Source organism: Hylobates moloch, unplaced genomic scaffold (assembly GCF_009828535.3).
Source record: "Hylobates moloch isolate HMO894 unplaced genomic scaffold, HMol_V3 SCAFFOLD_2, whole genome shotgun sequence".
Taxonomy (NCBI): Eukaryota; Metazoa; Chordata; class Mammalia; order Primates; family Hylobatidae; genus Hylobates; species Hylobates moloch.
The window spans coordinates 22,267,839-22,281,026 of NW_026652277.1; the positions used below are offsets into that span (position 1 = coordinate 22,267,839).

The 13,188-nt window shown below is 41.7% G+C and overlaps 1 protein-coding gene across 2 annotated transcripts in view; it reads right to left on the reverse strand.

Annotated features, from left to right (window-relative positions):
* PIP4K2A (phosphatidylinositol-5-phosphate 4-kinase type 2 alpha) overlaps positions 1 to 13,188 on the reverse strand; it is a 180,218-nt gene that overhangs the window by 47,945 nt on the left and 119,085 nt on the right. For both annotated transcript variants that reach the window (XM_058432231.1, XM_032169558.2), the window contains one exon: positions 9,593 to 9,745. In XM_058432231.1, coding sequence (XP_058288214.1) covers positions 9,593 to 9,745 — 153 coding nt within the window. The remainder of the gene's footprint in view (positions 1 to 9,592; positions 9,746 to 13,188) is intronic.

Consider the following 13,188-nt stretch of genomic DNA (forward strand, 5'->3'; position numbering starts at 1 on the left):
CTCCAGCCTGGGCTACAGACCAAGACCCTGTCTCAAAAAAGAAAAAAAAAATACTTATAAATGATGTTGTCAGCAAAGGTAAAGTTTCTCCCTTCCTAATTCTCCTTCAGAACTTTTTCCTGTATTACTGTGGGCTTGTTAGAAATGTAATGCAATGATAAATTAAGAGTCATGGAATTAGGCTTTCAAAAACATAAAACGTAACAGCCACCAGACCTAGGTTTCCTTTGCTCTTAGGCACTCACCGAGAATAACAAGGGTTATGAAGCCCCGATTTGTTGCTCTTCTCATGGAGAATGAAATGCCATTAAGAGATTCACAGCTGACTGAAGGTTGCAGCAGAAAGGGTTCTAAGTGATGTACTGCAACAGATAAATATTTATATCTCCGCACAATAGTGTGAACCTGGGCTCCGGCTTTTGGGAATTGCTGTTATCATGTTTCACTCATTTTTCTAAAAAGCTTGAAGTGACAATTTAATATAGCATCAAATTAGTACTTCAATGTAAAGTCTTGTTTCATTTAATGTTTTTGAAAGGTTAAATTATCTGTAATCCTTACTGTGCCATGGGCTATGTTTATAGACTATTCCTACAATATACTTCACATGAAAGAAAAGGAAAGGGAAAGGAAGGGAAGCAAAAGGAAGGGAAGGGAAGAAAAGAAAGAAGTCTAGACAGCTTGAAATTATGGACTGCTCTGGTGTACAATGACCATATAAATAAATAAATGATACAACTTCCTTTGAGTGGATGTCTTGGTATGTTTGGGGATAATGATCTGTAAATGTCAGTTAATATAATTTATTTTGATTTCAAATCGTCTTGAAGTAAAAAAAAAAAAAAAAAAGTAAGGATGACTATATTTAAGCAAATATAACAAATGTAACAAATAAATAACATAACAAATGAAACTTTACTGCTTTTCTTAATTAAGCTTGATCAAAATCAAGCTTAAAAGGAACAAGCATTCTTCTGTAGTGTTTACATAAATTCTTAGTACTGAGATATGCAGAAATGCCTAAGTACACACAGGGATGTGCCTAATTCAATTTGTGACACACCATAATAAGGACTCATAAATAACATCATCATTAAAAATGAAATAACTTTGTAAAAAATACAATAAAGTGCTTTATCATATGTACAGATGCCATTTGTTACAAAAAGCACAGAATGGCTACTCCACGCATGACCGCTGGCAGGGAGCTTTGACAAGCCCAAGGCCTCCTGGAGAGCCCCATCCTAGATAGGAAGCTTAGCTGGTATCAAAGGCAGGAAGGTTCCGGAATGGCCCCTGTACCCCACACACAATGGGGAGCTGGGGCCTGAGTGGCCTATGCCTGGGGCTGGGGGCGCTGAGCATTTGAGCAGGTGCACCCAAGAGCAGGTGTGCCCAGGGAGCATGTGAGGAGCTGGGATCCCAGCCAAAGTGTTGGAGGTGCTAGACAGAGCCTGTCAGGAGCACACGGGTGCAGGGACACTGAGGACATTAGCATGGTGGGGGAGTGGGCCCAGGGGCTCCCACTCCTAGCAAAACCCTTGAAGGGGGCTGACAGGGTCCAGGGCTGGGAATCCCCACCCTCCTCTTTTGCAGAAACAAAACTCTCTGAAAAAGAGCTTCCGTAAATTAGGGTCAGAGGCCTTCCCAAACATTGGAGAGGTGAAGATGAAGCTATGAGTTCAGCAAGACTCTCAGACACTAAGGAAAGCAAGTGTAGCCACAGAGATGGGATGCCCAGATTCCCTCCAGGGAAGGTCGTGCTGCCCAGCTGAGGGTGTGCGGTCTGCAGAAGGCCTGCAAAGGCAGCTCCTTCTAGGTCTGCCTTCCGAGGGCGGCCTGTCATTTTGGCCCAACATAGGAGCCTCTAGGGGCATGTTCCATAGTGCCCTGCCAGGTTAGCCGAGGCTTGACTGGGCTAGCATGGCAGTCTGACTTCTCCCTCTGCACAGTCTCACTTCCTTCCTCTTCCCTACATAAGCTTTGATCCTGATCAACATCTTGACCCCAAACTGTGTCAGCATCTGGTTAGGCAAGTCACTGTGTGTGAGAGTTGGCAGACCATGACAACAAATTCAGGCCCCCAGGAATTACAGAGGTGGGAACTCTCAGGAGTAAGTTTTGAGTAGTTACGTACAAAACGTCTAAAGAAACAAAGGATGCAATTTCAGAGATGAGCATAAATCAAGAAACTATCAGGAATGAACGGTCAGATTTTGAAAAATCTTCTGGAAAACTAGAATAAAAAAGATAATTGTTGAAATTAAAAAAAAAAGGATTAGAACAGTTGAAGAGACACTTAGGACTGGATGATATATTTTGAAGAATTCACCCAGAATTGGGCGGAGATGTTTGGAGATGGAAAATGGGAAAGAAAAGTTAAAGATGGGGAAGCCAGGATAAGCATGTTAAAGATGTACTTGTTGGAGGAACAGGAGGAGAGAGGTGAGGCTGAAAGAGAAAAGGACTGCGGAACTTCCAGGCACTGGAGAAGAAGTGCTGCAGGAAAAGCTTACTGGGGAGTGTGCTGGGCAGCTCCCCACGAAACTAGGAGGAAATGGCTGAGGACATTGGGAACAGAGGGCTACAAATGACGCCATCGGCAAGCTTCGGGGCACTCGGGCCACAGGACCTCCCAAGATGACAAATACCTTCCCCTATTTCTAAGAGAGAAGCAAGACGTGTCTGCAGCTTACAATGGCAGCAGAGGGTCTACTGGGAGCTTGTGTTTAGTCTCATAATCTGATACTTAACACAGGACTGAGAATATCCAACTATCTTCCAAATTTTAATTGATCACTCCTCCAGAAAAATGAACAAAAGAGCTCAAGAGCAGATTCAGAACTCAGTGCTCAGAATGTTGTTGTTCTAGAACACAGGAGCTGCCCTGTCACTCACAGGAGGCACATGAGCGTCACCTGGGAGCCTGGTAGAACGGTGGCCTCCACAGACTCCCCGACAGCCCCTCCAGACCCACCCAGTCAGAGCCCTGATGAAAGTCTAAGAAGCACTGACGCAATGTGGAACCTTTTCTCTTTTGGTGCTATAACCCTCTCCACTCTTTTTTGTATTTACCTTTTACGGTCCCTATTTTCTCAGTTTTGCTCTACCAAAGCCTCATCCTTTGAATAGTAACACCAACGTCCCCGACCTTCAGGAAAGGATAAGCAGATATACTATGAGGAGATTTCAAAGAAGTCACATGCTCACCCTAAAATCCTTGAAATTTGAGGTGCTAATTAGCTTATTTAACAGGGAGTTCAGATTTTGGGGTAAAACTTCTGGATTCAACTAAAGATATTGTTTCCCCAAATAAAAGGATAAGAAAGGAATTTAAGTCAATTTTTACCAATTTTACCCATTTATCGATTCAGTCACTTTGAAAAAAAAAAGTAAATTCAAATGCTGCATTTCAAAAGCTATTAAAATACTCAATAATATTTTCATAAGGTATTTCTTGATCACCTACATTGCAGCTTCCCTCGGGTTACACTGTGAGTCCTACACAACTTCTGGGAGGTATGTTACCAACAATACCTCTCTCTTTTTTTTTTTTTTTTTTGAGACAGAATCTTACCCAGGCTAGAGTGCAGTGACGCCATCGTGGCTCCCTGCAACTTCTGCCTCCTGAGTTCAAGGGATTCTCACGCCTTAGCCTCCTGAGCAGCTGGGACTAGAGGCACACACCACCACCCCCAGCTAATTTTTTGTAGTTTTAGTAGAGACCAGATTTCACTGTGTTGGCTAGGCTGGTCTTGAACTCCTAGCCTCAAGTGATCTGTCCACCTCGGCCTCCCAAAGCACTGGGGTTACAAGCATGAGCCACTGTGTCCAGTCAATACTTTTCGATTTTAATTCAAGTTGAAGCTACATGATACCAAAGCTCCCAATGAATTCAGGTCAGTGCGGAGAAAAAGAAATTCAATCGATTTAAGAAAAAAACATATTCAAGTAGGCAAATAGGTTTTTTACCATTTTTTTCCTTTTTGAAAGTTCTAACATTGTTTAATCAGCTGATAATCATCATTTATAGGACCCGAGTTTCTTACAGCCTAACAGAAATGTGAAAAGGATATTTATAGCGAAACATTATTTTCCCAACTACAAGTAAGAGAAAATCAAATGAAGTAAACAAAATTTATGAAAGTTTGCTGTGCTTAATATGAATTCTCCCATTGGTCTGAGATGATGCTTTCCTTTCTTTGCACAGAGTCAAAACTAGGGTAGCATTTGGGCAGGAAATAAAGAATAGAGCAAGATACTGGAACTTGGGGGAAAAATCTAACTCCTTATGGCTGAAGTCTTCATAATTCTGCATCAGTGCCACAGTCTACCAGAAACCAGGCCCCCTAGTGGATTAAAAGAGTTAAGGACTGAATGCCACATTAGAATGATTTCAACACTGAGGTGTAGGAAATTAAATACGAGAACGATATTTAATTAAAAATCTTATTCAGTCACTCATTTAGCACTTCTTTTTCTTTCTTTCTTTTTTTTTTTTTTGAAACGGAGTCTCGCTCTGTTACCCAGGCTGGAGTGCAGTGGCACAACCTCGGCTCACTGCAACCTCCACCTCCTAGGTTCAAGCAATTCTCATGTCTCAGCCTCCCGAGTAGCTGAGACTACAGGCACGTGCCACCATGCCCAACTAATTTTTGTATTTTTAGTAGAGATGAGATTTCACCATGTTGGTCAGGCTGGTCTTGAATTCCTGACCTCAGGTGATCCACCCACCTCGGCCTCCCAAAGTGCTGGGATTACAGACGTGAGCCACTGCGCCTGGCCCATTTAGCACTTCTTATATACTAGACACTGCTGTGAGCATGTTATAAATATGAATTCACCTAATTAGAACAACACCCAAATGAAGAGGGTACTATTATCCAAATATTATAGACCAAGAGGTGTCAAAAGTATAGGTAACTTGCCCAAGGTCATGCCATTGGTCAGGGGCATGGCTGGGACCGGAAGGTGGCTGGCTGGCTCCAAGTCCTTGCTCTTGAACCACCTGTCACACCAGATTGCTGGGAAGGTCAGTGTGTCAGAAAATTAATTCTAGGAAGAATTTGTTCAAATATTCAAATAACTAGCCATGTTCTACTTCTCCAGAGGCTGGCCTTGGGCAATTTTAACCCTCCAGAATATAATTCCAACTGTGGCTGCATTTCCTTAAAACAAGAAACAATAAAGGAAAAGAAAAAAAAAAGGGGGCTTTTGGGTAACCCAAAGTTGTCAGAAAGTCCACGCAATTCACTCCACAGGAGAAACCCTCTATGAGAGCCTCTAATCAACTGACATGCAATTAAACAATCTGCATTACTTGTCTAGATTTGGAAGGTTCAGAAGCCCAGAGAATTCCAAGGTAAGAGCAACAACAAGCAAGAAGAAACAGAAGAACTGATGATCACTACTGAAGCAAGAGACAGAAAGTTTCTTATACATAAACCCTAAAAGTACTCTAGGCCCACATAAAGTAGGAATTGGAAGGCCTGACATATACCTCAAATACCTCTGAGCATTTCAAACCACAGGGAGAGAAACACAAAGCTTGACAGGCCTCCCTGGGTTTACCAATGACAGGCCTGTGTCCGGTCACACAGAATCACACGAGGACATGCCAGGCTGAGCCCACCACCCAGTAATATTCACCAAAATCTTGTCTGGAAGTGGCATACAAGAAGAACAGCCTGAAGAACATTCAAAGAGAAGCCAGAATGGGAGAGGGCTAGGCAGCCGGTGTGCATTATAGCCTTTCTCTGTAGAACAGCATTTACTAAATGTAAACTACATGCTGGTGTGGCCTTTGCTAATCGCTGCGGGTGGGATGTTTGACTCGGCGGACTGCGTCTTCCTTCATGAACACCTGCCAACCTGAGCAGGGTCCCAGCCCTGCCCTCAGTGAGCCTAGCAGGGGTCACCCCAAATAGATCAGTATCAAATAAGCTGTGTGAATGTTGAGACCTTTTATGAGGTTTCTGTGGAATTCTCTGATCATGGAATTAACACTGTTACTCTTCACTGCTGCTGTATTTTTAAAAACCTCTTCTATGTGAGATTTTGTTGAGATATACACGAGTAGCATGTTCATCTTTAATGGTCAACGTTTGTGTCACCCACACATTTCCTTGTCCTGAATTTGTTTTTGTTTAAATGTAATTTAAAAATGGACAAATTAGCAAAACAAATGGTGCTGCAACTGTGGCTGTATTTATACATGGCCTATACTGATAATCAGCAGCCTATATGGACAATTTTTTTTTTAAGTTCTCTAACATTCTTGTATGTTTCTCAGCTTGTGGCAAGGATGTTGTTTTATCAGGTCAGGTGTCCTGTGTCCGCTCTGTGGGGAACTCCTTAGAGTCAACCCTGTTGGATCTTAGTACCAAGACCACTTACATTTCTCCTTGGCAACAGACTCAAAGTATCAAGCATGCTGGTCATCTTGGCATGAATATCTATGCTCATTCCAGGCTCCATTTTGTGCCTTTATCTTTCTGCCTCTTCCTTTTCTTTTTTTCATTTATTCTAGCTTGTATTTCCAACTTCTTTGAAGGCCACCTTAAATCCTTTCTGGAATAAGGTCAAGAGTGAATACATGAATACATGAATGAATGAATGAAATGCAGTTGCAGAAGCTGAGTTCAGAGATCATCCAAGAGGCAGTTCCTAACAGGTTAGGATCTATGTCTCCTGACTTCAACTTAGTGCCCTTTAAATAATTTATATTAATAATGTGATTCTCAATCATTAAGACCCTACAAATTATATTTAAAATATTCTGTTTATAAAAAGAAAAAATATAGATGTTGGATAAAGGAGACTTTTCTGAATAAAGAACACATCAAGAAGATAACAATTTTGCAGCAGTGGAACAAAAGGAAGTCTTTATACTGTTAAGGTCCCTGGGAGATGTCAATAGACTTATTTTGATCCCACACTTATTTTATGTAACACTGGGGATATGTCAAATCCCTATGTTAGGTTACAATAACCACCCCAGAGAAAACATTTCAAATCATGATTTTTGTAGAGTCAAAGGATGCTAAACTCAAAGTTGTCATCAAGAAGTTGATACTTCAATTGCGTGTCACATTTTATTAGCATGGTATCATAGCCATTTTTTAGAACAATATGCTCTCATCAGTCATGAGATATCACTTTGCTTTGAATGTTCTGAGACAACTGAAAGAAAGTATAAAAAGAACGCGTAAGTATGATATCAATTTCCAGAGGGGAAAAAATGAAAAAGTAGACAGTTTAAAAGGTGAAGAGTTAAAAGCTGCAACCTGTAATTCAGTTCATTCAGATAACAGAGCCTCACGTCTTCCACCTCACAGGTAGCATCCTGGCACTTTAAAATTTCCTTTAGAATAAGAGGCAGTAGCATAAGCAGTGTAGAACAAATTTCAAAAGGAATAGATATTATAAAAGATTTATTAGATATTAAATGAATTTAGAGGCTAATGATTTTAGAAAACAAACTACAGGCAGTACCAAGTTTCAAGAAACAGAATATAGCTCAAAGATTTTTACAGACTTCACTGCAAGCAAAATGCAATTGATCGTATTTGCAAAGATTGGAAGAATAAGCAACTGCCAAGAAAGAATCCATGATATTAGAGCATCATGCATGAACATAAAGTAATGCTTTTAAAGGGATGTTTAAACAGACATCTAGGAGCTCACAAGTCCAGGCCAGTGCTGCCTTCAAAGCAGATACTTAATAAGTGTGAGTGTTTATACTTGAGAATCCTTTTATTAATATATTCAGGGCCTGCGGCACTTTATTTTGAATATCCTTTGTGACAGGCAATTTTTACCTTTGGGGGATTGGGAGCTATTTAAGTGAAAAACACAGTGTGACTCTGTTATGAATGGAAAGTTTGTGTCCCCCAAAATGCTTACGTTGAAACCCTAATCCCCAAGTGATGGTATTAGGAGGTGGGGCCTTTGAGAGGTAATTAGATCATGAGGTTAGAGCCCTCATTATGTGATCAGTGCCCTTATTAGAAGTGACAGAAGAGTGCTTTTGATCCTGTCCCACCCACCCTGCCCCTGCCAACACACGTGAGGATACAGTGAGAAGCTGGCTGTCTGCAAACCAGGAAGAACCTGACCATACTGGCACCCTGATCTCAGAGACTTCAACCTCTAGAACAGTAAGAAATAAATTTCTGTCATTTAAGCTACCCAGTCTATGGTTTTTTATGACAGCTCATGCTGATTAAGATCCTAAAAGCAACAATGTGTGTATGTGTTTTAAACACCAGTTGTGAGGATGATTCCTGGGATGTTGCAAGAGCAGACATGTTCATACTGTATGACTACAATTTCTCCAAGTGACTTAGCTGTTATGTTATTTTTATACCATAGATGTTACCTTGATAATAGCGATGCTATGGCCACCACCACACATTGAGTATCTAGTGTGTGACAGACACTGTGCTAAGTACTTGACATGCAATTTCCTATTTAATCTTTAGAATCCATATTAGGTGTTATTATCCCGACTGTATAAACAAAGAAACTGTGGCTTCAAAATCCAGGCAGGGTGTGGAGGCTCACACCTGTAACCTTAGCACTTTGGGAGGCCAAGATGGGAGAACTGCTTGAGCCCAAGAGTTCAAGACCAGCCTGCGCAACATAGCAAAACTCCACCTCTATAAAAACACAACTTAAAAAAATTGGCCAGGCATGGTGGTGCATACCTGTGGTCCCAGCTACTTGGGAGGCCGGGGTGGAAGGACTGCTTGAGCCCAGGAGGGTGAGGATGCAGTGAGCTGTGATCATGCCACTGCACTTCAATCTGGCCACAGAGCAAGACCCTGTCTCTAAAAAACAACCAAGACCAGAAGTCACATGGTTAGTAAGTGACAGGGCTGGGATTTGAGCCCAGGATTGTCGAACGCTGGACTTCATGCTTTTATACGCCATGGTGAAGGAGGCCTCTTACAGCGCGGGCTGGGCCTTGGGAACATGTGCTCTACCAGGGAAGCTTGTGCTGGAATTTACTCCAGGAGAGATAGATTGCTGCTCCCAAGGATGGTCTATTTTACCTCCAGTGATTACAATGGAATTATGCTCAGGGATGAAAAGGGGACAAGAAGCAGACCAACACTCACCTTCTAAAATCAGAGAGCTTGCTCCATAGCAGATTGTGAATGGGGTGGGCCCTGCTGGGGCCAGGACAGAAGAACCAGTGACAGCAAAATGGGATTTGGAGGTGTAAATGGATACACATTCAGAGGTCAACACCTAATCTCTGGCACAGGCAAAAACTTCTGCGAAGTTGCCAAATCTTAAGCTGAATGATTTTAAAATCAGAGTAGTGATAACTGAAACTATTATACAAGAGTATTTAGGTTAAAAGTGTTATATAAATAATGAATGACCTTTACAGCATAAGCTTGCCTAAAGGTTAACTGCCAGGAATCTGGCCACTGTAATTTTAGAACACCGGGTTAGAGGAGATTTTTATGTGAAATGTGTTCTTCTTGTTCTCTAACTATATATTTAAATCTTTGGCCTTGGTGAGAAATTGCTATGCATGTTAACCTTCTCGGAGTTCCAAATAAAGATCCAGAAAAATTACCTGGTGGTATTTCTTCAGGATGTTGTGCATTTCGGCCACGTCTTCACTGGTAATAGTCTTGATGATGTATCTTTTGTCGTAGGAAGTGTGAAAACGAGCTCCACTGCGGGCCTGGGAGTCGTTGGGGAGGGGTGCGCTCCTGGTCAGGGAATTCTTCCCGGGTGGGGTAAGAGGGGAAGGAAGGGGGGAAAGATAACTAGTTAAAGGTGTGGCTTTCCGATTCCCAGATAATTTGTCATCGTTGCAAGTTTTCAAAAACATTTGTGTGTGGGATAAATTGGTAAGTAGGATGACAACATTTTTACATGCATCATAACTCACATTGCAAGCCTTTCAGATGAAATGAAAACAACTTGAATTGTACTATGATTCTAATACCCTTAAAGCAGGCTAATGTTTAGAATTATAATCAAAGTAACTTTAATCACTTAGTTCTTTTCAGAGATGGACAAGCTCTCAAAGTTTTCTTCTGAATAAAATTAGGTTCCAGTCATAAAAGAAAATTTTACCATCACTGAGCATTTTCTTACATGACAAGTATCATGCCAAGCATTTTGCACAGATTATTTCCCCCAATTCTGATAACATTCCCATGCAATGGTTACGATTGCTATCATCATTACTTTACAGATGAGGAGTTGGGGATAAGAGAGGCTTAGTATCTGGGCAAAGGGCACATAGCTAGTAAGGGAAGAGCTAGAACTCTGACTCCAGTGTGGCTGGCTCAGAATCCAAACTCTCAACTAGTAAACTACTCAACTAGTAAAGTACTTAACTTGCAGACTATGCTACCTGTGTGCCCCAGGAGGAGGAGGAGGCAGGAGCCTGGGAGAGCGTCTTCTAAAACAGCTCCTCCTTAGGCGATTTGAATTTGGTCCATCTTCCACTCCCTACCACCATTTTTGAGAACTACTGATCTCCTGGAGGGTGGATGGATGAGGGGCTCTGAGTAGGGGCTCTTCTGACATCATTCACTCCAAGATCTGGTTCGTGCTAGTGACACTGGCTAGGTAGGACTACCCTTCTCCTCCCATGTGACTCCTCTGTTCAGATCTCCTCTTTCTTACATCCTCCAAGAAGCCTCCTCCTTGTCCCAGCCTCCTGACAATGGCCGTCCAGGCCATGGAGTCTAGCAAACCCCTGGCCCCAAGGAAGCCTCATCTCCATCCTTGCCAACTGCTCCTGAGCAGTGACTTTCACTCCTTGCCTGGCCCTGCGGGATGGCCTGTGTGGGATTCAAAGGCAAACATGCTTTCTCTCTTTAACTTCCTCTCTAAAGTGGGCATTCAAAGGCCTCAGTGGCCAAATGCTGTCAAGTTAAGGGAACACGGATACCTTTAGAGAGGCAGGTGATAGATAGCTCTGCCCATGGATTTGCAAAAGGAAGAGTGCCTTTCTGTCTAGTATATTCCAATCTCTTTATCCTTTCCTTCCTTTCTAGATGAAATCAATACGACTGAACCACTTGAGGCAGAATCAGATTGCAGCAGTGCAGGGGTTCATGCAGGCCCTACCTATGCCTGAAGAGAAAAGTGGCCCATGAGCAAATCTTCATCTTCCAGGATTCTCACCTCACCACCCTGGCATCCCCTGCGGTGGATCACACGTTCTGCAATAGCACACCTTGATCTGAAGGCAAGCAGGCGCATCTGCCAGATGCAGAGTCCAGGCCACCAAGTAACTGAATTTGCTTTCCTTAGCTTATTAGAAAACTTGAGAGAAGGAAAAAAAAATCTACATAATCCCCAATGACTTTAAATAGCAAAACTTGGCAGTGTTCAGTTATTCTTAAGACAACTGAAATTTATTAGACGACTGAGAATGATAAAAATGACTTTCAGGATGAAAATGCCTATATTAACAAGAGTTTAATTCTTAATTTCATCTTTTTTCCTAAAACGAACAAGATCTCCTTTATACTACTTCCCACTTAGAACAAAAAGGAAGAAAATCAAAGTGAATTTCCCCTTGTGGGGTTTTAAATGCTAGCCCCCAAAAAGCAATTATTGCTCTTTGTTAGTGGTCTTACTTTTTTCTTGCAATCACTAATTTGCAAAAGGGTATTTCTTTCAAATAAAACAAGAACTCTAGGAACTGTAAGATTGCAAATTATCTTCGGGCATAAAATCAAAGTGGGAACAATCAAGTTTATGAAAGCCAGGTGGAGCAGACCAAGTGGAACAGACCTTAAACTCTGTCAAACTGACAATACGTGTAAAATAACTTTGGGGGGGATGGGGAATAGTAAAGGAGAACTGTATTCAGCAGAGAATGGAATTCTAGCAGCCTCAGTTTCATAGATCGTTTTCTTATGTACATTAGATAGGACAGTATAACGTTCTCTCATGGGCCAGTGGGGTGAAATAAAATCGAAAGCTGCATAGTCAGTGCATCTCAAACTTAACAAGCAACTGAATCACCCAGGGATCATGTGAAAATGCAGATTCTGATCCAGCAGGTCAGGGGTAGGGCATTTTCAGAAGTAGATGCTGCTGCTGGAGTGGGTCTGCAGACCACACGTGAGAAACAAGGTCTACAGAATGGTGTTTACGCTGTGTTTTACTGGCATGCAGCATGTACAGTCTAGTGTATTAAGTACATTATAATTACAGACTTACTGGCACTCATGCCTTTCCCATTATATTCTCAACACCTCTAGTTTGATTAAAATGGGAAACTTTATAGTTCAGAATGATAATTCACGGCATTTACCTTACTAATTAATTAAAGAAGGGTTCAATAGTACTATGTACAAGTACCAATACAATGTACGGGGTTTTTTGTTTTTATTTTTTGAGACAGGGTCTCACTGTGTTGCCCAGGCTGGAGTATGGTGGTGCGATCTTGGCTCACTGCAGCCTTGATCTCCTGGAGTCAAGTGATTCTCGTGCCTCTGCCTCCTGAGTAGCTGGGATTATAGGCATGTGCCACCATGCCCAGCTAATTTTTGTATTTTTAGTAGAGACAGGGTTTTGTCATGCTGGCCAAGGTGATCTCGAACTCCCGGCCTCAAGTGATCTATCTGCCTGCCTTGGCCTCCCAAAGTGCTGGGATTACAGGCATGAGCCACCATGCCCAGCCCAATGTACGGGTTTATAAAGGGCTGGAAACGTAAAAGCAAATAATGTAGGAACTCCTTAGCTCAGATACTACCTCTTCCCCAGTTTTTTGCCTTTTCTTTCAGTTTCAAAGGCATTATTATAGTCATATATGCAGACACTGGATTAGGATATCAGCCATGTCTTCACCCTGGGATAAAAAACCTTAAAAATTCGAATCTTGATTCTGTCTCAAATCACCATTTTAATAATCACATGAGTAGCTCCAACCCACACTATCTGAATATTTTTAAGGTTCATGAATATCAAATAACCAATGAAGTTAGGAACACTGTGTCAAAACATAGAATGTACCTTTCATATCACTATGAATATAAAAATACATAAATCAAGTGTATTAAAAGCCTTATCTGATAAGCAGGAAATCAAAAGAGTTAATGCAATTCTATACAAAATGCCTGATCCTTGGAATGATTCTAAGGCCTGGAAAAATCTAACTCATTATTTCACATTTTCACAATATTCCTGTGAGAGAGG